We start from the raw sequence: 22,505 nt of genomic DNA, 5'->3' as shown, positions 1-22,505 counted from the left end.
AGCTGGAGAGAGGAGGAAGAGACAGACAGAGACAGACAGACACCCCGTTTGAGAAGAAGCTTGCCACTAATTCTCAGGCAGGTAATAGAACAAAGATGTGGTCACATAAGAGGCCTTATTGCCTGAGCAGAGGCAACCTTGAATTACAAATTAATTTATTCTTTTATCTGGTGTCTTTCTATCTTCCCCAGCCCAACCCGCACCGCTGCTGTGAGCAATAGCAGCTTGGAAGGACAAAACAGCCTCTTCCCCGTAGAAACCTTGGAGGACCAGAAACCTCCTTTACCTCCCACTCTCCCTTGTCTCTGTGGCTCCTAGGTGGGAGGCTGGGTTATGTGCTATTAAGAGAGGGTCAGGTAGCTCTTTTTAGGCAGGTAGGATGACTGGGCCCCTAAAAGTAGGAAACAGGAATGTTTTTGGGCCTATCCTTGCAGTCTGCACTTGCTAGAGATCCAACAATGACTAGGCTGCTGACCTCTTACCTGGTTCCCTAGGCCTGTTTGTCCACAAACAACCTGAACCCCTCCTGGGAGGAAGGTCTCTCCTAGGATTTAAATCTAATCCTCACATTGTGGTTGGTCAAGCTTAGACCCCAAAATTTGGTGCCCTGGCTACCTCTTCTTGAGACAGCTCCCAACCCAGACCAATCACCCCTCATTGTGGTTCACCTGAGCCAGAAGGTGGGGCCCACACCATAAGGTTATAAATATGATTGCAAGGGGAGGCAAGGTCTCTGAGCTCCCTAATCACCTGGAATCCTCCAGCTGCTGGTGAGCTTCTGAGCTGAGGGGAACCTCCCCCCCAACTCAGCCTTTACTTTCCACATGGCTGTTTCTCCACATGGCAGGAGTTCTTTGGACTCTCTTTTCTGTCCTTTCCATGGTTTTTCCAGGTCCACCATGTGGGCTCTCAAGACACATAGGTGTCTTTTCTTGGTTCTATACTTCTTTAACTGTACTTTCCTAAATACATAAATATGATAACTTAGTAATTATCCTTCTCAGTCTTATTTTATTCAATTCTTTGTTTAAAATTAGACATGAGAGCTGGAGAGATGGCTTAGCAGTTAAGGTGCTTGCCTGCAAAGCCAAAGGACCCATGTTCAATTCCCCAGGACCCACATAAGCCAGATGCATAAGGTGGCACATGTGTCTGAAGTTTGTTTGTAGTGGCAGGAGGCCCTGATGTGCCCATTCACTCTCTATATGTCTCTTTCTCACTCAAATAAATAAAATAAAAATAAATTAGCCAGGCGTGGTGGCGCACACCTTTAATCCCAGCACTTGGGAGGCAGAGATAGGAGGATCGCCATGAGTTTGAGGCCACCCTGAGGCTACATAGTCAATTCCAGTCCAGCCTGGGTTAGAGTGAAGCCTTACCTTGAAAAACCAAAAGAAAAAAAAATTAGGCACCAATTTAGGATTTAGGGTTCAAGGACTTTCCTGTATCCCTAGCACCCTTTTACACTGTGAAACTTTCTCCTTTGTCTTTGGGGTTTTCAGAGCTCCCTCCTCTGGCTTTGGACCCTACAATGCTGCCTTGGCAGGGAGCTGTAACTCTTCTAATTAAACATTAATTGTAGAGGCTGGAGAGATGGCCTGGTAGTTAAGGGACTTGCCTGTGAAACCTAAGGACCCATGTTCGACTCTCCAGGTCCCACATAAGCCAGAAACACAAGGTGACACAAGTGTGTAAGGCTGCACATGCGGACAAGGTGGCACAGACGTCTTGAGTTCGATTGCAGTGACTGGAGGCCCTGGAGCACCAATTCTCTCCTTCCTCTCTCACAAAGGTTACGAAATAAACAACAATAAAACGTCAATTGTAAAAGGGTAATTTGTCTCTCATCACACCAGCCTGCTGCTCTTCCACTATTCCTCCTTTTCCTAAACTATTGGTAGGGAAAATTAAGGGGACATGAAGGGAAAGGAGCTTGTTATCCAAAAGTGTGCTTGAATTCTCTTGCCAGATGATAGTCAATAATTTTAGCACTGCTAGCAAAATTCACTGTGAGGATTATCTGCAGGGACAATATTCCCTTCTCTAAGAAATATCTCAACAGTGTGAGAATGAAAATACTTAGTATCAGAGGCCAATAAGTTAAAAAGGAGACATAAAGGGAAGAGAAAGGAAGGGAGGAGGGTACTTAATAGGTTGACACTGTATATATGTAAGTACAATGATTGAGATGGGGAGGTAATATGATGGAGAATGGAATTGCAAAGGGGAAAGTGTGGGGGTGGAGGGAGGGAATTTCCATGGGATTTTTTTTATAATCATAAAAAATGCTAATAAAAATTAAATTAAAAAAAAAGAAATATCTCAACAATGTTAAAACATCACTGTGCTGACTTCAGGCCAGAATGTTTGTGACATTTGAGTCTAAATGTTGCATCATTGCTCTGTCATCCCTACATCTAAACAATGCACCTGAGAAAACCAGCTAGACATTTCATTTATAAAGGGAAATTCTGTAGGATAAGAGAAATAATGAACTACCTCATATTTCTTTACTTAACTTTTAAACTCCATGTAAATTTAAAACCTTGCTTAATGTTTTTATTTGGTTTTAAATTACATATTTTGAGCAATGTAACAAAATTATAATAAAGTTATCATTAGATAGTTACAAGGCGATTTTCTTTTGAGTAGCCATTTCTTGGGGTGTGTATTGCCTTTTTTTCCTAAGTCTGCCTCTCCCCTCACTGCATTGTACTCTGATAACATTGCTTTCCTCTGACTTGTCCTAAAAAGCTTTTTTTCTTTTATTTACTTATTTACAAGAAGAGAGAGATAGAGACAGAGAGAATGGGTGTGCCAGGGCCTCCAGCCACAGCAAAAGAACTCCAGATGTGTGCACCACTTTGTGCATGCCACTTTATGTGGGTACTGGGGAATTGACCCCAGGTTGTTAGACTTTGTAGACAGGTGCCTTAGCTGCTCAGCCACGCCTCCAGCTCCTAAAATTCTTTCCTACAGCATAGTTAAGAATGGATCTAGGGTTTCCTGGGTGGGAGGTCCCTGAGACCCCTCAGGATACTGGCCACCACTGACAGGTCCATTAAAAAGTGAGAAAGGCCGGGTGTGGTGGCGCACGCCTTTAATCCCAGTACTCGGGAGGCAGAGGTAGGAGGATTGCCATGAGTTCAAGGCCACCCTGAGACTCCATGGTGAATTTCAGGTCACACTGGGCTAGAGTGAGACCCTACCTTGAAATCCACCCCCCCCCCCACATACACACACCAAAAAAAGTGAGAAAGAACACAAGCTGTAGTGATAGATCCCGTCTTGGCCTACATGCCCAAACTAGGGTCCTGGCTTGGCTTCTGGCTTGGAAGATCCCCAAACTTCTCCTGGCTCCACATTCTCAGAATGGTGATTGTGTTTCCTGAACCAGAGAGCCAGGCTGCAGGTGGGCTCCTGCCCCTCCTTCTCCACTGGGGCTTTTCTTGACTCCACCCACCCACCCAGTCCCCCGCCGTCCCCTGCAGTCACCCACCTGAGGTGTGAGCAGCGGGATGTAGTAGAGCTGCAGGCTGAGTCTGGGAGTGAGGCAGAACTTCTTGGTCTCCCGTGTCCTGCCGGTGAGCAGTAAAGCACATTGGGCAAGAATGCAATGGGCTGGAGAGATGACTTAGCGGTTCAGCGCTTGCCTGTGAAGCCTAAGGACCCCGGTTCGAGGCTCAATTCCCCAGGACCCACGTTAGCCAGATGCACAAAGGGCGCATGCATCTGGAGTTCGTTTGCAGTGGCTGGAGGCTCTGGCGCGCCCATTCTCTCTCCCTCTCTCTCTCCCTCCCTCTCTCTCTCTCTCTCTCTCTCTCTCTTGTCTGTTGCTCTCAAGTAAATAAAAACAAAAAAATTTAAAAAAAAAAAGAATGCAATGGAGGTTTGGCATCAAACAGACTTGGCTCTGCCATCTATTATGTATTGACTTTGTTATGCCATTCCTCAGAGCCTCTGTTTATCCATCTATGACATGGGTACAGTTGCCACTTCCTGTCAGGATGAGGCTAAGAATTTCCAGCACTACTGACAAAAAGTCACTGCGAAGACTTCCCTGCCCAGACTATATCCCTTTCTCCGAGAAATATGTCAAAGATGCCTGAGATCAATGGGACTTCTGTGACAGATGAGCAATGGGGATACTGGGCAGTGTCCTTCCCTGCTGGCCCTCTCAATCTTTCACCAGCCCGTTCTCTAGGGCCACCCACACCTCTGACCAGCCCCTCCCCAGCCCTCCCCGGCCCCCCAGGGCACTACCTGAGTCTGTGGTAGGCCTGCGCCAGTTGTCCCAGCATCCTGTCATCCCCCAGCACCAGCACGTGCGCCGTGTGTACTCGGGAGACACCAGGTAGCAGTTCCCCGTCCCCACTGGGTCTGCCAGTCCTCCGATGCAGCCCCGGGGGCCCGTCCCAGGTGCCAAGCATGGAGCAGTGCGGGGGCCACGCACGCTTCTTGATGCCCCCCTTGCGCTGCAGCACAGCCGGTTCCGTCTCGGGGCTGCTAGGGGCCAGGAACTCATCAGCCCCCAAGGGAAGGTCACGCTCGATACCACTGTCAGTGGACAGCACAGACACTCTGGCTGAGTTCCGGTCCCGCCTGAGGCCCTGCAGGTCCAAGGCCTCCAAGTCAGCACTCAGGCGCAGCTGGGAACGTGGGCGGAGGAAGAGTACCAGTTCCTTCCCTGGGACAGGAAAGCAAGGGGACCATCAGGGTGGCAAGGACACCTGAGCCTAACAGGCCCCTCCCCAGGAAAGCCTAGGCCCCATGTTTTCCAAACACTGTCCACCTGAACAAAAGCCTGCAAGCCCCTCCACAAAGGGACAAGGGTCTCTGAGGGAAAAAGATCAGAGCCAGGCTCACTCCCACCACCTCTTGTTGATTCCAATCAGCAACCATATTCAAGCTCTGAGAAGAAATCAGCTAACCCCAGCACAGCCCGCATTTAGCTGTCCCTGGAGCCCTTCCAACCTCCCACTCCCTGTGCCTTCCCCTGGGACACAGCTACCAGACCAGAAGCACCAGGGAAGACTTCCAGGTTTTTCTAACCCACCTTTCTTTTGTCACACCTAAGGAAACCGAGGTCCAGGAGGCATGCCAAGTGTCTCACATGATCACATGGCATGCAAAAGGCAGTGCCAGGACTCAACTCCAGACCTCAGCCCAGGGCTTCCCCACCACATTGCATCTTTGCCCACGCTCTGTCTCCCTTGAGGCGAGCCAGGAGGACTAGCTGGGGCAGCACACCAGAATGGAGAGAAGTGTGAGCAAGATCTCTCTGTGAAGACCCCTCCAGCTTGGAACTCTAAGGGGTACTGCTGGCCTCCCTCTTGGGTCAGGGCTGGCACAATCATGGGCATAAGAGATCAGTGTCTAACACACTGAGCTATCCCAACCAGGAGGCGTGACACACACATGCACACACGCATGCACACACTGCACGCTGTTCCCTGCCAGCTCCACAGGAGATTAGAGGCCCAGTACGTACAGAGCTGCTCCAGGTCAGTCCACAGGTGGAAGGTGATGTAGGGGCTGGGCAGGGGGATGCTTGGCTGCCGGTCTTGGAGAGGGTCACCTAAGAATGGAGCAGGTTACGTGGGCTATGGAGAGGATGGTTGGGAGCTTCTCTCTGCCCTTGCTGTCCTGCCCAGTTCCTGTGCAGGGAGGCAGAAGAGTGGCAGGCACCCTGTCTAGCACAGGCCTGGGCTTATAGAGATTTTTGTCACCGTCAGCTCACCCAGGATCCGACCATACCGCTATTACCACCCTGCCCGCAAATACTTGGGAGCCTCGTTTTCTACACATCTTCCAGCTCAGTCCCAAAGCCCTCCAGCCTTTTCTCCTACTGTTGTCTCTTCCCAGCGCTGTGCTGCAGACACACAGCATTTTGGGTTTGTTCTTCCAACACCCTGCCCCCATCCAGATGAGGCGGAAAAGACTCTGGTGCCGCTCAGGTCCTTTTGCAGTCTTTGGCACTCACCTGCTCCTGTCACCAATGCTGCCAAGGCCTCCTTGGCTAAGTGCCGAAGGTGACAGGAACACTGAGCAGTACAGGGCAGAGACCAGGGCCAGCTTCTCTTTCCTCTTATTCTAGAAGCTTCCTGGCCACTTCAGTGGCCCAAGCTGGTTATCTCCTCCAAGCAGATGCATGGTCTGAACATAGAGTGTGCCTAACTTGTGAACACAGGGCCATGCCCTCTCATTCCTGTGAACTCTACCCAGCCATGGCTCCCTCTGTAGGCGACTGCAAGCTTCCTCGGAGGAAAGCAGACAAGCTTCACTGAGGGATCTATATCTAGCAGGCACTGTCCTACTCCTTCGACAAACATTGTCATCAGCTCTCTGGACCATGACCTTGATTTTGGGGACAGGTAGCATCATCATCCACAATTTGCCAGGAGGTGCCAGGGCACAGAGAGGTTAAGTAATTGGTCCAAGGTCCAAATGAGCCCCAGCAACCCAGCTCTTACCCCTCACACTGTGTTTATTAACCACTGTCCCAGTCTGTACCCTGTAGTTGCAGGGGCAACAGCAGTTCTGGCTTGTCACTAACATGTGCAGGGCAAGCATGGGTGGGGGACAGGTACACCTAGATGTGGGTTGGATGGTAGAGATGACCCAGCTGTTAACAATCCAGTCTGCAGAGTCATTGCTGAGTGTTGGCAAGCGGTCCCCAAAGAGGAATTTTAGAATGTTTTTGTTGTTGTTTTGAGGTAGAGTCTCGCTGTAGCCCAGGCTGACCAGGAATTCACTATGCAGTCTCTGGGTGGCCTTCAATTCATGACAATCCTCTACCTCTGCCTCCTGAGTGCTGGGATTAAAGGTGTGTGCCACCACGCCCGGATTGCACTTTAGAATTTTTAAGCAAAGGAAAAAAAAAAAAAAACACCAGAAAACCAAGAGGATGACTTGGACTTTAGGCAGGGCTATCTTGCCTGCTTTGCCCTGGCTTCTGCAGCCCAAGTTCACACCCCAGATTTGAGGGACACTGACCTCAGCTGTGGCTTCAGCCTTTCCCCCTGAACATGGGGGCACAGTCATACTATGTATTGGCACATACAGCCTGGCATGTTCTATGGATGTTTTGGGGGTGGAGCCCACGGCAGGCCACACATCAGAACCATCCCGGCCACAGCCACATTACATATTCTGGGCTATTCCTCTGAGCTCCTCTGGGACTCTGCGCCCCCCATGAGGCTTACTTCCATCGGTTTGTGGCATTGTCGTATAAACATGCAAACAGAAAGGAAGCGAGCGGAATACAAATCGACGGTCCCTGGTGTAAATGATGCTGGGTACCACAGCAGAGTTGGGAAGAAAGGCCTAGTCTGCCTCTTTTGGAATCTTGACTCTGTCACTCACTAGCTTAGTTATTACAGATAAGACCTTTCCACCTCTTTCTAACTCAGTTTTCTCCTCTGTAAAATAAAATAAGGACAGTAATAGTTTCTACCTCTTAAGTTCACTGTGAAGAGGAGTTGATTTAACACACGTCACAGATGTAAACATATGGTTACTAGGATATAGCAAGTGTTGTAGGTGTGATCAATTGAGCTGCTTGCCTAACACGGTCCCTCTCTCGGCCCCCAACCTCCTGGGACCTACGGTGTCTCGTCCTCCCGGACTTTGCAGGCTCTCAGCCTGTACATCGCAGTTCTCTGGGGTCCCCTGCGGCCCCCCAGGCCTGTCCCCACCCCCCGGCCGCCGCTTACCGCCACAGCGCCCCCTCGCGGCCGCCGGCCCCAGCAGCGAGCAGTAAATCTCCTCCAGCCTCTGCAGGTGTCCCTCGCGGCTGGCGCTGGCCTCGCCTGCCACCTGCTCCACGGCCGCCACCACGGCGTGGAAATAGTGCTCCAGGACGCGCCGGGAGCTGGCCTGTGGGGAGGGACATCAGAGCCTGAGCAGTACTCCTCTCCAGTCCTCCAGCCCTAGCCCCGAACCCACTCCCCAGCTCCTAGGCCAAGTGGGCAGGGCCACCGACCAGACAGTCCAGTGTGGCGCCTCCCCTGGGCCCCTAGAACTGGACGTCAAGCTGCCCTGCGCACCCTGTGATGGCGAGACAGTGAGGAACTCGTAAGGGTTAAGGAGGGGACACAGCAATGTATAAAAGGATGGCCCCACCAACATGAACGATCCATGATAACGGGGTTCAACCTGGAGAACTACAGGTGGAAAACAACAGAAGGAAGAGTAATGCTCGGAGGCATTTGATGGGCAAAGCAGGGTCTGAACAATATGGACGGGGCGGAGGAGGGGGCGACTCTCCCCACTTCCTCAGGCAAGACAAGCAGGGAGTCTGGGACAGCTGAAACCTTTAGTACCTTCCTTTTCGGGTGCTGGCTCCTCCCGCAGCAGCAGCAAACCCTGCTCTAACTTTACTCCCCACCACCCCCAGCCTCCCCTGCCACTAGGCAGTATTCTGACCCAACAAGTTCAGCGTGGAGCGTGGATGCTTTCTTGGGCCGTGTATAGGCTCAGGCGGCATCAGAGAGAAAGGCTGTGGAGGAAGGAAGCTTGGGGAACAGCCCACCCACTGCACAGCCGGAGCCAAGCACCGGCAAAGGGACACAGCACAGGCAGCGAGAATACTGCGCAGCCCCAAGATGTTCGTGCTTCCCGAGGAATGCATTTTCACGTGGCACGTTTCCAACGGCGAAGGAAATGTGCCTCGTAGAAAGTGGAGAGTTGCAGAGTGTGGCGACTCAGATTATTCAAAAGGAGTCTGGAAGCCAGGCATGGTGGCGCACACCTTTAATCCCAGCTCTTGGAAGGCTGAGGTAGGAGGATTACCATGAGTTCGAGGCCAGCCTGAGACTACACAGTGAATTCCAGGTCAGCCTGGACTGCAGTGAGACCCTACCTAATAAAGAGAGAGATATTAGCAAGGTGTGGTGGCGCACGCCTTTAATCCCAGCACTCGGGAGGCAGAGGTAGTAGGATCACCGTGAGTTCAAGGCCAGCCTGGGCTAGAGTGAAGTCCTACCTCAAAAAGAAGAAGAAGAAGAAGAAGGAGGAGGAGGAGGAGGAGGAGGAGGAAGAGGAGGAGGAGGAGAAGGAGAAGGAGAAGGAGAAGGAGAAGGAGAGGGGGAGAAGGAGGAGAAGAAGAGAGAGAAGATGAGAGCCAGAGGGCACAAGAACATAAGCTTGACATCAGATAAACCAAGGTTGAAATCCTAGCTGAGTCCCTTTGTATCTGTGTGACCACAATTAGATTATCAACTGCTCTGGCCTTAGTTTCCCCATCTATAAACATAAATGGCAACTGCATCCATTTCACAATGCTGTGCAGAGAATTTCCAAACATGATGAAGTTTAGCACAGTGCCTGGAACAACAGACAAAACACTGGCTGTGTTATCACTGGTCCTCATTATTAAGAAATATACCAAAAAGCCTGGTGTGGTGGTGCAGGCCTTTAATCCCAGCACTCAGGAGGCAGAGGTAGGAGGACTGCTGTGAGTTCAAGGCCACCCTGAGACTCCATAGTGAATTCCAGGTTAGCCTGGGCTAGAGTGGGACCCTACCTCGAAAGAAAAAAAAAAAAAAAAAAAGAAAGAAATATACCAAAACACTTATTGCTGTGATTTCTGGGAAGAGAGGTTATAAGTGATCTGTATTTTCCCCGTTAGCTTATCTGCATTTTTCATGGTTTCCTTAATAAATGTGTATTAGCTACTGATTTGTGGAGGGAAGGCTATATGCACCTGAAGCAGGAAGAGTATAGTAGGGTGAGTGATCGGAAGTGTGGAGTGGGCCACGTCAATTACCTGCAGCTTCCTGTGCAGGGTGCCTGTGTGGCAGGCCTCCCCCAGAGCCGCCTGCAGGGCGTGGGAGACCACGAGACGCATGCAGGCCTCAGGTGTGCGCTGCTCCCGGGCAGCCTCGATCTCCAGCAGCAGGGCACTGCACACGGCGGCAGATACCAGCTCGGGATCCACAAACAGGAACACTCTGGGGCAGAAGCGGGAGGGGCAGGGTGGCACGGAGAAAGGACCGCTGGCTGGGCACCCTGAAAACTTCACAGCCCCTCATTATTTAATTAGTCTAACAAGAGCCATCGTAGCATAGTGGTGAGTTCCTCTAAGAAAGAGAGCCTGGAGTTCACAACAGTAGGGATGCGTGGGGGCCATGGCAAGTAGGAAACACGCACACAGCTTTCGCAAAGGGGTGGCCCTGGTCCTCTGGGACATGCTCCGCTGGCTTCAGCTGGGAAGCAGGCCTAAACCTGTGACCAGGGAAGTTCCAGCCTGAATCTTGCTTTCAGCACACCCTGGATGGTATCATCCCTCTCCTGAGCATTGAGCCACAGTCACTCCTTCACCTTGTCTAAAGGGTTGAGTGCTCACCAAGGAAAGCCCTGGGCTCCAAGCCTGCGGCGTATCTGTTCTGGGGTTGCTCTGGCTGGCTGGCTGCCGCTTTCTTATGGTCCAGAGCAGGGTGGGGGCACAGGACTGGAATAGCAGGATGGACTCAGGGCCTCCTGCTCCCTCTGCATGTGAGTAGGGTACCTCTATATTCAGCCTAAGAATAGGGGCCCAGGAAACAGACATGGCTGCCGCCCTTGAACAGTAAGTGTACGCTACTGTTGGACCAATTTGGCTGCAAAACTTGATACCAGCCTCCTCTTTTGTCCTCTTGCCAGTGAGCAATTGCAGAACATCCAACACCTTGCAGGAGCTGGGGAGAGCAACTAGTTTGGGGCTTCTCACCTTTCCTGGTAGGGGTACAGTTCACTCATCAGGTTCTGCTCAGCAATGACTGTCCTTTGGTACAGCGTCCCTGCAAACCAGACCACACCAGTCAGCCAGCTCTCTGAATTCCGTTTTCCATCTTCCCTTGGAAGGAGCTGAGACTGTTGAGCTCCCCGGCATCCTGGAGAAAAGGGCTAGACATTTTTGTTGGGCTGCATTGCCCCCTGGGAGTTCAGGATGCCCAGCAGCGCTCACCTGGGACAGCTGTCTCCATTTTCAGCCTTATGGCACAGTCCAAGGCGATGGTACAGTAGGGAGCGGGCAGGGTCAGCAGCCTGATACAGAAGGCGTAGGCTCTCCGGTAGAGCTCTTCTGTGATGCCTGTGGCCTGGGTGAGAAGGAGGAGTCAGTCTTCCAGGTCATGAAGGGTCCTGGCTGCTTGGAGAGGTGAGAGCTTACACCTGCCAGCCTCACTGGCTCAGCTCTCTCCAAATCCCTGGCTTCTGGTATCTTCTTCCAGCACCCATGAGTTCTCCCTTTAAAGACCCTCTCTACCTTACCAAGAAGATGGAAAGTTATCCCTGCTTTCATCCAGAAGATCACTTCCCTCCCCATACTGCTGCTGGGATTGGGCAATGCAGTTCTGCAACTTTCCTGGCTAAGAACCTTGGAGTTACGTCTCCCGTCTCCTTTGTACCTCCATGCATTCCTTACATGGAACGTGTCCCATAACACTTCTGAGGTGCCCTTCCCTCCTCTTCCCCTTCTTTCTTCCTCATTGTGCATGTGTTCTTCCTTTGCCAGAGCCAAACCCCCTCTCGATTCTTTCTTTATTTTTTTTATTTTAGAGACAGTAAGGGGGGGGAGGGGATGAGAGGAAATTGAGGTGTCAGAGCCTCAGCCACTGAAATTGAACTCCAGATGCTTGCACCACCTAGTGGGCATGTGGGACCTTGCACTTGCCTCACCTTTGTGCATCTGGCTAATGTGGGATCTGGGGAGTGAAACATGGATCCTTAGGCTTCACAGGCAAGTGCCTTAACTGCTAAGCCATCTCTTCAGCCCCTCTCCTGATCCTTGATGCTGCAGTAACCTCAGGCTTGGTCTTCCTGCTCCTGACCCACTCCCGCCCCTGAGACTACCCTTTGCTCCCCATTACTTTAACCACAACTTTAAGAACACCATTTTCTTCATGCCTTTTCTCCATGGAGGGTTCATCAATGTTGCATACACAAACAATCTGAGTACCTCTCCCAACTTTAGAGGACCTCCATGCGTTTTCCACACAGCCTGGACTTTCCCACTGTCTATCTAATTTTACCCCTGGGCAGAAGCACCCAGTGCAAGTCTAGCTTGACCTGGCAGACACCAGGAGTCCGTAAGAATAGAAGACAGGGTCCCCAACCTCATACAGATGACACCACCACCTTGGCCCCAGCCCCAGCTCACCTTGGTGAGCACGTACATTAGAGTGAGCAGCAAGGGAATGATGACACGCCGGACATCCTCGCTTTCTGCCTGGAAAACAGGAGATCCCACAACATATCCTGGGTGTAATGCTCCTGGGACCACCGCATCTTCCCCTCAGGGTCAGATTGGGCTGGGGGTGGCAGGAGGTGGAGTGGAAGACAGCATTGTATTGTGCCAGAGGGAGTGAAGGGGCTGCAGCCTGCTCTGGAGGGAGCACGGGTGTGGAGACTTCAGTGTAGGGTGGGGAGGATGGAGGACTCTCTGCTGAGGGATAGGCAGGGTCAACTCCACACAGGAGCCAACACGAAATGACTATCGAGTCACCAACGTGGAATGTTCCTCAAGCAGTGGTTCCCAAACAATGGCAAGCCGGTATGAAGAACGTGGAGTGGTGCAGAGGGTGATTTTGGGTGGCGCAGAGATAAACTTCAAGTTACACACATATGGGTAGAATATATACCTTCCACATATGGGCCATATGTGGCCAGTGTGCTAATTCAAGTAACAAGCAAAGTGGAGGAAAAGAAAATACTGCTGAAATAAATGTCAAGGAACGAGATATATGTCTAGTAAAATTCAAGCAGATGGAGCACAAAGTTGGGGGTACAGAACTGTTGGGACAGATCCCCTCACCCAATGGGACCTCCTCCTTGCTTTGTGGCTGCCTGCCTCTCTCAGCCCCAAGCACCCACCTTCTCCAGCTCTCTGAGGAGAATGCGCACCAGCACCAGGCTCTTCCCAGGATCACGCTCCACTTTCTTGTGCAGGGACCATCTCCACATGCCTGGCCAGGAGAAAGGGGACCCGTCTCGATTTGGCCCGCCCCAGCCGCCTCAGATGCACATGGCAGACTTCTCTCCCTGATGTCTCCCACAGGTTTAACCGGGGAGAGAGAAGCTGGGGGATGGGGTGGGGGAGGTGGGGATAAGCTTCAGGTTTTTCCTGCAAGCTGTGGGCTGAGATCCTTTCCAAAAGGTCTGGGCAGAGCTTGTGGGATGGGGTAGGGGAGGCCAAAGGAGTGGTGTCTCCTCCTCTGGGTCTTACCCTGGTTGCTCTGCAGGGCTGGGGCCTGGGCACTGAGCTCCCTGAGCACCGCCTGCACGCTTCTTTGGAGGTCCAGCTCCACATCTGAAAGGGGCCAAGGTGTCTTTTAGGCCAGGAACTCTAGAGCTTAGAGCACCTGGCTCACCGCTGCCACTCCCTCCTGAGAAGGTCCTTAACCCTTCAATGAGCCTCAAGAGGTACCGTGAAGTAATACACCCAGAACTGACAGCCAGCACACTGCACCATGCTGGAATATAGCAATTCTGTTGGCATGCCTGTGTTCTCTGTAAATCCAGCATTCCCCAAAGTGTGGGCAATAAACAGTAGTGTGCCTCAGCTGAGTGTTCCCTTTTACAGCTTCAGTTAGCTGTGATCAGTTATGGTCCCAATATATTAAGTGGAAATTTAAGTTTTGAATGACATGTCTTTCTGAGGGGCATGACGAAATCACATGCTCTCTTTTTCTACGCAGCATATCCACCTGGCGCAGGCTCCCCATTCTAGTTATTGGATAAATTATCTCAGTGTAGCAGGACTTACGTTCAAAAAACTCTTTTGTGAGTGGTTGCAAACATGTTTGTGAGTGGATGTGCACATATGTGTGCATGTACGTGGAGGCCAGAAGACAATCTTAGGTATATTCCTGAAGCACTGTTCACCTTTTGAAAAAATTATTTTGTTTTTGAGAGACAGAGAGAGAGAGAGAGAGACAGACAGAGAGAGAGGCAGAGAAGGAGAGAGAATGGGCGGGCTGGTGTCTTTCAGCCGGCTGTGATGCGTGCGCCCTCTTGTGTGCATGTGTGACATTGCATGTCCGGCTACTACGTGGGACCTGGAAATTCGAACAAATGTTCTTAGGCTTCACAGGCTAGCACCTTAACGGCTAGGCCATCTTTCCAGCGCTGTCCACCTTTTTTTTTGGGGGGGGGGCAGAGTCTTTCATTATCCTGTAAGTCACCAAGTAGATTAAATTGTCTGGCCAGCAACCCGCAGGTTTCTGATTGTTTCTTCCTCCCCAGTGCTGAGACTGAAGGAGAGTCGATAGCTAGCTTTTTTTTTTAAGGCAGTTTCAGCTAGAGACTGAGACCCCAAAAGAACCAGGAGATGCCACCCCACATGCCACGTCGCCCTGGCACAAGAATGGAACTCTTGGCAGAAATGGAACTGGTTTCTGATTGAGACTGGTCTATGGCGCCCCCTGCTGCGAAATCTAGCATGCTATCTAAATAAAATGACCCAGGTGGGCTGGCTCTGGGGTCCACCCAAATCTACACACCAATCAGGTCTTCCCCTTGTATACCTGAATCTGATGCTATAAAGGCAGTGGCCTTCTGGTCCCCACCCCACCCCAGTTCGTGATCCTTGGGGCGTGTGTGTGTGTGTGGGCGGGGGTGGGGAGCTCTCTCTGGATTTCCTCTCATTGCTGTTCAGTCACACATGAGTGTGGCCCCTACCCCCACTAGCATTTATTTATTTTCAAGCAGAGAGAGAGAGAAGAGAGACAGAGAGAGAATGGGTGCACCAGGGCCTATAGCCACTGCAAACGATGTCCAGACGCATGTGCCCCTTGTGCATTTGGCTTATGTGGGTCCTGAGGAGTCAAACTTGGGTCCTTTGGCTTCACAGGCAAACACCTTAACCACTAAGCCATATCTCCAGCCCATCATTGGCTCTTGATCTGAACATTCCTGCTTACCTGTTTCATAGTTGAAATTATAATTTTCCACTTAGATTACTTGTACGATTTTCCTCCGGTCTCCAAATCTACCTCGTATGTACTTTCCTTAAGCTCCAGATTTACCACATGGTGCTCTCACCAACTCTAGGCTTGTTACCTGTGTAATTTCTATAAACTCAGGGTAACCATGGGCATGACACACTTGCTACTCATTTATCATCTGAATATTTTCTGTGCTATTCTTTCTTCACCACCGTTCGCCTTTTTAACTTTCCTCCCTAGGAGTCCGAGTCAGTCCACTTCATGCTAGAGGTCAGAAGGGTCTGGCCTGTCCTCAGCTCTTCTCCCCTGAAGGAGTTCCCCTTTTCCTAGAAGAGGTAACTGCTCTCTTCTGTGTGTACAATGTGCTTGCTGCTGGTTCTGGGTTTGTACCCCTTCCTGGAAGATGGAGATTTCTGGGAAGCTCATACCACCCAGACACCTGACTGTCAGGGTCAGGTGAACTGGTCAGGAGTGAATTGACCAGTTCAGATTCTCATCCAGTAGACTCCCGTAAGAAACCCCAACTGAGTCCTAAGTGGGTTTCCCCATTTTCCAGGAACCCCATTCCTGGCCAATTGAGCAGAAGCCTTGCATTTCATTCCTTTTTTTTTAGTCCTAAGCTCTCCCTCTCTTAAACTACAATAAAATCTTTCTAAACCTAAATTCTAAATCCCTGGTCTGTGGATTTCATTCGCTGAAAGTCATAAAGACAAGGATCCAGAAGGCCACTGACTCTGAGAGCTTTATTTTATTGCCGATCTCTGAGACCCTGAATTATTGCCCACCCAAAACCCAAGATAAGGCTCCGATGATCTCAAAGACACAACCAAATTCCTGTATCACCAGCACATAAAACGTGGAAGGACAGGTGAACTCTGATACTATGTTGAGAGACTTGGGCAGCTTGGTTAAGCAGCTCGGCTAACTGGGCCTCTGAGTGCTACTTTGCTAGAGAACAAAGTGTGAGCTGACTTCTTATCTCTTCCCCTAGATCTGTTTTTCCACAAACAACCTGAGCCCTTCCTGGGACGGAGGTCTCTCCTAGGATTTAAATCTAACCCTCACATTGCGGTTGGTCAAGTACAGCCCCCAGACAGCCCACAGCGCAGACCAATGCCTGTCTCGCTGGCTCACAGGAGCTGGAAGGGAGGAAGCATCACCCTAAGGTTATAAATAGAAGCGCGTGAGGGAACAAGCCTCTTTATTCTTGGTGGCCTTGAGCACTTCTGGTGATTTTCTCCTCTGCTGAGCCGAGGGGAGAACCCTCTAGACCTGCTTCCTACGTGGGCTCTCTACCCTCCTGCTGTCCTGATGCCAGGAGCTCCTCAAACTTTCTTTTCTGTCCTCCCCGTGGTTTTTCCAGGTCCTCCACATGCTGTAGCTCCTGTGCCAGCGGGTGTATTTCTCTTCCTTCCCTTGGTTCTGTACTTCCCTAAATAAATATACTAATTTTCCTTCTCAGTGGTATTTTCCTCAACTCTTTGATTAAAATTAGAACCTAGCATTTGGGGTTCAAGGACTTTCCTGAGCCCCTAGCACCTTTTTACAGCGTAGCAACACTATATGGCATATAGGGAAGAAAAAAAAAAAAACTAATACAGTAGATCAGGGTTTTATTTCTCTGTGGTTTTGAAGGAGAGACAGGAGAAAGATAGCTTATTTTTCTTTTAATATTTTTTGTTTATTATTTATTTATTTATTTGAGAGTGACAGACTCAGAGAGAAAGACAGAGGGAGAGAGAGAGAGAATGGGCGCGCCAGGGCTTCCAGCCACTGCAAACGAACTCCAGACGCGTGCGCCCCCTTGTGCATCTTGCTAACGTGGGTCCTGGGGAACCGAGCCTTGAACCGGGGTCCTTAGGCTTCACAGGCAAGCGCTTAATCGCTAAGCCATCTCTCCAGCCCAAGAGAGCTTATTATAGCAGTCAGCTCGGGACAAAGGCCCAAGGATGCTACCTTCCCTGCCCTGGCAGGACTGGGGCAAGCGTCTGATTCCATCCCGTCCAAGATGGCTACAAGGAACGCGCCCCAGCAGGAACTTGCTGCTCCTCCCTCTGCTCAGCACAGCCAAGTGGGCTGGCCCCCCTGAGTCAGCCCCTTGAGTCTATGAGCTAATCAAGTCTCTTTACACACCTGAGTCTAATTACAAGGCTCACCCTAATTGGACATCTGATCGTATAAAAGATCCCAACCACGTGTGTGAGCCCTTCTTCCTGTGGCTTTGCCTAGTATATAACCACTACCCCCCACCTTACCAGCCTGGCTAGGAAAGGGGGCACACTTCCTTCTGCTGGGGTATTTTCCTGCTTGCCTCCTACATGTGCCATGCTTTGGGGTGCTTTCTCATTTTGTTACATGTAGGATGGTTCCTTGATCACTGAGTCCTTCACTATTTCTTAATCCTCTCTGGTCTTTTTATTTAATTTATTATTATTATTATTATTATTATTATTTTGGTTTTTCAGGGCAGGGTCTCACTCTAGCTCAGGCTGACCTGGAATTCACTATGCAGTCTCAGGGTGGCCTCAAACTCATGGAGATCCTCTTACCTCTGCCTCCTGAGTGCTGGGATTAAAGGCGTGCGCCACCATGCCTGGCTCTCTCTGGTCTTTCATACAAGGGGCTCTTTAGGATCTTAAGCTTTGATTTCCATGGGTTTGTGTGTGTGTGTGTGTGTGTGTGTGTGCGTGTGTGTGTGTGTATCTTCCAGAGCCTGTTCACTCCAGGGGTTTCTCTGTGATAGAGACAATCTCCGTCTCTCCTCTTCCTTCCCAGCCAGGCAAGGAGGCATTCTCTCCTCTTCCTTGAGTCTTTTAGCTAGCCTCCTTCCTGGATCTTAATCCCTTCTACAATAAGTCTCATAATTTATCATTTACCCTTCTTGGAGTCAGTTTTATCGATTCTTTGCTAAAATAAGATAAGGACCCAAACTTGCGGTTCACAGGCCCTCCCTGAGCTCCTGAATCCTGCATCAGTTTCAGGCGTCCAATATGGGGGTGCAGGTGTCTTGGAATGTACACCCTGTGCATAAAGAAAACAACTGCATACTCCTGGGACTACTTGGGGTGAAGATTTGAAGTGTAGTTATTTTAGTATGAATTAGAATATTGTGTATGTGTGTAGTTCCCCATCTATGCGCAAAGTTATTTTCTAAAGTTGGCTTGCAAGAAACATAAGAAATAAATACCATAGACATGTAACAGTGATTTTCCTTGATTCAATCTTACTAGGGTCCTCTAAGCTGCCTTCTCCACTAGAGCTTGGCCTGCCTCTTCCTTGAGCACCCCCCACACACACACCTTCACCCACAGTCCCGGCGTGCCTTCTGCAAGCATTTTCCACTTCCACAGAAGAAATGCAATCCTACTGTATGTCCATTATCCAAATCTCCTACTCTGCTGACTCCTCTGGTGATGCAAGTAACAGAGACGACAGAGAAACAGCACAATAACCATTACTAATATCCAAGGTTGCTGATGATTGCAATATGAAGGTATGTAAGAAGAAATTTGCCTGCAATGGTACTGTAATTGAGCAACCAGAATACGCATTAGTGATTCAGCTTCAGGGTGACTAGCACAAGAACACATGCCAGGTCCCGATAGAGACTGGACTGCTCAGGGAAGGTCAGCTTGTGTGGGTAGGCAGTGAGATTAGTTAGGCAGGATCAGGGTAGCTCTTAAAAGGAGGGGCCTTAGAAGGTCACCCCCTCGTCACACTTATCTCAGCCTGCCTTACCTGTGCCCGTCATGGGATTTAGTGTTTAGTCTCACCCAGTTAGATCCCTCTCAAGGGCGCACCCTGCCCAGGTACGGGTGGTTTTCTCCTCTAAGCCCAGTCCAGTTGGCTGGGACATCAGGTGTAGGCATGTCTAGGTGGGATGGTATAAATCCTATATCCCCTGGATCCATGGGCCTTGTTCCCTTTCTCTCCCTGGAGCTGGCCACAACATTTTTTAGGTCTTTGGATGAGTAAGAACTCTCTCCCTCCCCAGAAGCCAGGCCTGGTGGAAAGAGACTTTTTTCCTTTTATTATATTACTGTCTTCACTTTTTTTTCTGATTTTTTTTTTTTTTTTTGGTTTTTCAAGGTAGGGTCTCACTCCGGCAGGCTGGAATTCATCGTGTAGTCTCAGAGTGGCCTCAAACTCACAAAGATCCTCCTACCTCTGCCTCCCTGGGATTAAAGGTGTGTGCCACTATGACCCAGCTGTTTTTTGTTTTGTTTTGTTTTGTTTTGAGGTAGGGTCTCACTTTAGTCCAGGCTGACCTAGAATTCACTATGTAATCTCAGGGTGGTCTGTCTTCACTTTATTTAATTTTTTTTTCTAAGATTTTATTTGTTTATTAAAGAAAGAGAGAGAGAGAGAAAAAATGGGCATACCAGGGCCTCTAGTAGCTGCAAACAAACTCCAGACACGTGCGCCCCCTTGTGTTTCTGGCTTACATGGGACCTGGAGAATCAAACCTGGATCTTTAGGCTTCACAGGCAAGTGCATTGGCCACTAAGCCATCTCTCCAGCCCTGTCTTCACTTTTGATCCTTCTTAGAAGTGCATGAGTTTTGTTTGTTTGTTTGTTTGGTTTTGGTTTTTCGAGGTAGGGTCTCATTCTAGCTCAGGTTGACCTGGAATTCACTATGTAGTCTCAGGGTGGCCTCGAATTCTCGGTGATCCTCCTACCTCTGCCTCCCGAGTGCTGGGATTAAAGGCGTGTGCCACCACACCCGGCTATGAAGTGCATGAGTTTTTACAATCCCTTCTTATGTTTTTTTTCCTAAAATCCATGTTTGGCTACTTGGACTCCTGAGCTCCACATGGTGTACTTCTCCCCACTTTATCTTCCCTTCCCTTCCAGTTTTCTCCCTTCCCCACTCCTTTGCAAGATCTGAATAAAATATGACATTTTAAATACCATTTTCTTGGATCTGGAATTGCCAATCCTTTGGTTAGTTTGCAGATATGAACTCGGGGCTTGGGATTCCAGAAAACACACCAGAATCCCATTTCCCCCCCATTATAAGCTGAAGGTCATGGGTGTTAATTTGCCATGAGTAGAATTTCCCTTCTGTCCCTTGTCACATGTTAAAAAAAAAACCTCTCAGCTTATATAATATAACCATTTGAGGTTGATTTAAAAAATTGTTTTGTTATTTGCACGTGTATGTGGTGAGGGGTTACGGCACCAGCAGGGACTCTTGTCACTGCCAATGAACACCAGATACTTGTACCACGTTTTGGTTCCAGATTATGTAAGTGGCTGGGGAATTGAACCCAGGCCACCAGCCTTTTCAAGCAAGCACCTTCAATTACTGAGCCATCTCCCCTGCCCTGAGGTTAGCTTTCAACTTGAACTAATAATAGAACTCTTTCATGTAAATAAACAGAATAAAGCCATTGGAAAAAAAAAAGAATGGAATGCTGTAGAGGTGGCTCAGCAGTTGAGGGACCTTGCTTGCAAAGCCTTATGTCCTAGGTTTGATTCCCTAATACCCACATAAAGCCAGATGCACTATATGGCATAAGGATCTGGAGTTTACTTATAGTAGCAGGAGGCTCTGGTGAACCCACACTCTCTCAATCTCTCTTTTTCTCTCTGTCTTTGTCTGTTTCTCTCTCTCCCTCTCTCTCTCTGTCTCTTTCAAATAAACAAATTTAAGAAGAAAAAAAGACTCTGGAGAGATAGCTTAGGGGTTAAGGCACTTGTTTAGAAGCCTAACAGTATAGGGTGCTAAGGGTCCAGGAAAGTCCTTGCACCCCAAACCTTAGGTTCATTTCTAATTTTAGCCAAAGAATTTAATAAAAAAGAAAACTAAGAAGGATAAGGATAATCATTAAATTTATTGAGAGAAGTAGAGCCAAGGACAGGCACCCATGTGGCTAAAGGTCCTATGTGGAAGACCCAGGGGAAAAAAATATGGAAAGAAGCTGGGCATGGTGGCACACGCCTTTAATCCCAGCACTCAGGAGGCAGAGGTAGGAGGATCGCCATGAGTTTGAGGCCACCCTGAGACTACATAATGAATTCCAGGTCAGACTGAGCAAGAGTGAGAACCTACCTCAGGGGGAAAAAAAAAAAGGCATGGAAAGAAAAGAGAAAGTTCAAGGTGCTCCTGCCATGTAGGGAGCTGGAGGGGATAAATAACCCATGTGGATAGCACAGACTAGGGGGCCCTCCTGGCTGGGCTTGGGACTGGGCCTGGGCCTGAGCCTGGGCAGAGCCAGCCCAGGCCCAGCAGAGGGAAAAACTCATCCACAGCTGGAGGTTCCCAAGTAATCAGAGAGATCCACTGCCCTCCCCTTGCAAAGGTATTTATAACCTTAGGGTGGTGGGCTGTCTTTTGGCCCAGGTGAACCAGAGAACCAGCTGGTTGGTTAGGGCTAGGGGCTGTCTCAGGAAGAGATTAGCTCTGGCATCAACTTCCAGGGGCTGAACTTGACCAACCACAGTGTTTAAGTCCTATGAAAGACATCCCTCCAGGAGGGGTCCTGACTGTGGAACTAGGCAAGAGATAAGAGATCAGATCATCTTTGATTTTCTAACAAATGCAAACTTTCCTTTCCTTTTTACCTTCAGGGGTCCAGTCACCCTAACTCTACCCCCCCCCAATAAGGACCCAGATTCTATTCCCCAGAAACCATGCAAACCAGATGCACATGGTGACATATGTGTCTGGAGTTTGTTTGCAGTGGCCAGAAGCCCTGGTGTGCCCCTTTTCTCCCTCTCTAGTAAATAAATAAATAAATAAAATTTAGAAAAAGAAAAAACGAATGAAGGGCTGGAGAGATGGCTTAGCGGTTAAGGCACTTGCCTGCAAAGCCAAAGGACACAGGTTTGATTCCCCAGGATCCATGTAAGCCAGATGCACAAGGTGGCGTATGCATCTGGAGTTCGTTTGCAGTGTCTGGAGGCCTTGGCACACCCATTCTCTCTATCTCTCTCTACCTGTATCTTTCTTTCTTTAAATGAATAAGTAAAAAGAAAAAGTATTTTTTTTAAAAAAAATGGAGAGAAAGAAAATAGAGAGCAGAAGAAAAGAATCCTGCTATTTTTTAAAAAATGGTTTTTCAAGGTAGGGTCTCATTAACCCAGGCTGACTTGGAATTTACTATGTAGTCTCAGGGTGGCCTTGAACTCATGGCAATCCTCCTACCGCTGCCTCCCAAGTGCTGGGATTAAAAGTGTGCGCCAGGGCTGGAGAGACGGCTTAGCAGTTAAGCGCTTGCCTGTGAAGCCTAAGGACCCCGGTTCGAGGCTCAATTCCCCAGGACCCACGTTAGCCAGATGCACAAGGGGGCGCACGCGTCTGGAGTTCGTTTGCAGTCGCTGGAAGCCCTGGCGAGCCCATTCTGTCTCTCTCTGCCTCTTTCTCTCTCTGTGTCTGTTGCTCTCAAATAAATAAATAAATAAAATAAACAACAACAAAAAAAAAGTGTGCGCCACCATACCCCAGCTAAGAGCTCCCACACTTGAGCCTTTCTCTTGGGAAGCTCAGAACCCAGACTCCACCCTCTGCCATTTTGACAAGTTTCAGAGTAATTTTTTCCTTAAGAGGGAGGGGAATGTTGGCATGGCTGTTGC

General features: G+C 49.5%; 1 protein-coding gene across 1 annotated transcript in view; it reads right to left on the bottom strand.

Annotated features, from left to right (window-relative positions):
- Positions 1-22,505, bottom strand: part of Pik3r6 (phosphoinositide-3-kinase regulatory subunit 6) — a 68,333-nt gene that overhangs the window by 25,749 nt on the left and 20,079 nt on the right. Inside the window, exons 3-12 of the mRNA XM_045131925.1 lie at positions 13,208-13,291; positions 12,856-12,947; positions 12,143-12,211; positions 10,949-11,081; positions 10,712-10,781; positions 9,770-9,953; positions 7,716-7,878; positions 5,492-5,578; positions 4,264-4,687; positions 3,500-3,578 (exon numbers count right to left, since the gene is read on the bottom strand). Coding sequence (XP_044987860.1) covers positions 3,500-3,578; positions 4,264-4,687; positions 5,492-5,578; positions 7,716-7,878; positions 9,770-9,953; positions 10,712-10,781; positions 10,949-11,081; positions 12,143-12,211; positions 12,856-12,947; positions 13,208-13,291 — 1,385 coding nt within the window. The remainder of the gene's footprint in view (positions 1-3,499; positions 3,579-4,263; positions 4,688-5,491; positions 5,579-7,715; positions 7,879-9,769; positions 9,954-10,711; positions 10,782-10,948; positions 11,082-12,142; positions 12,212-12,855; positions 12,948-13,207; positions 13,292-22,505) is intronic.

The sequence above is a fragment of the Jaculus jaculus genome, chromosome 12 (genome assembly GCF_020740685.1).
Source record: "Jaculus jaculus isolate mJacJac1 chromosome 12, mJacJac1.mat.Y.cur, whole genome shotgun sequence".
NCBI lineage: Eukaryota > Metazoa > Chordata > Mammalia > Rodentia > Dipodidae > Jaculus > Jaculus jaculus.
The sequence above is the reverse complement of the archived record's forward strand: the minus strand, read 5'-3'. Positions and strand labels throughout refer to the sequence as shown.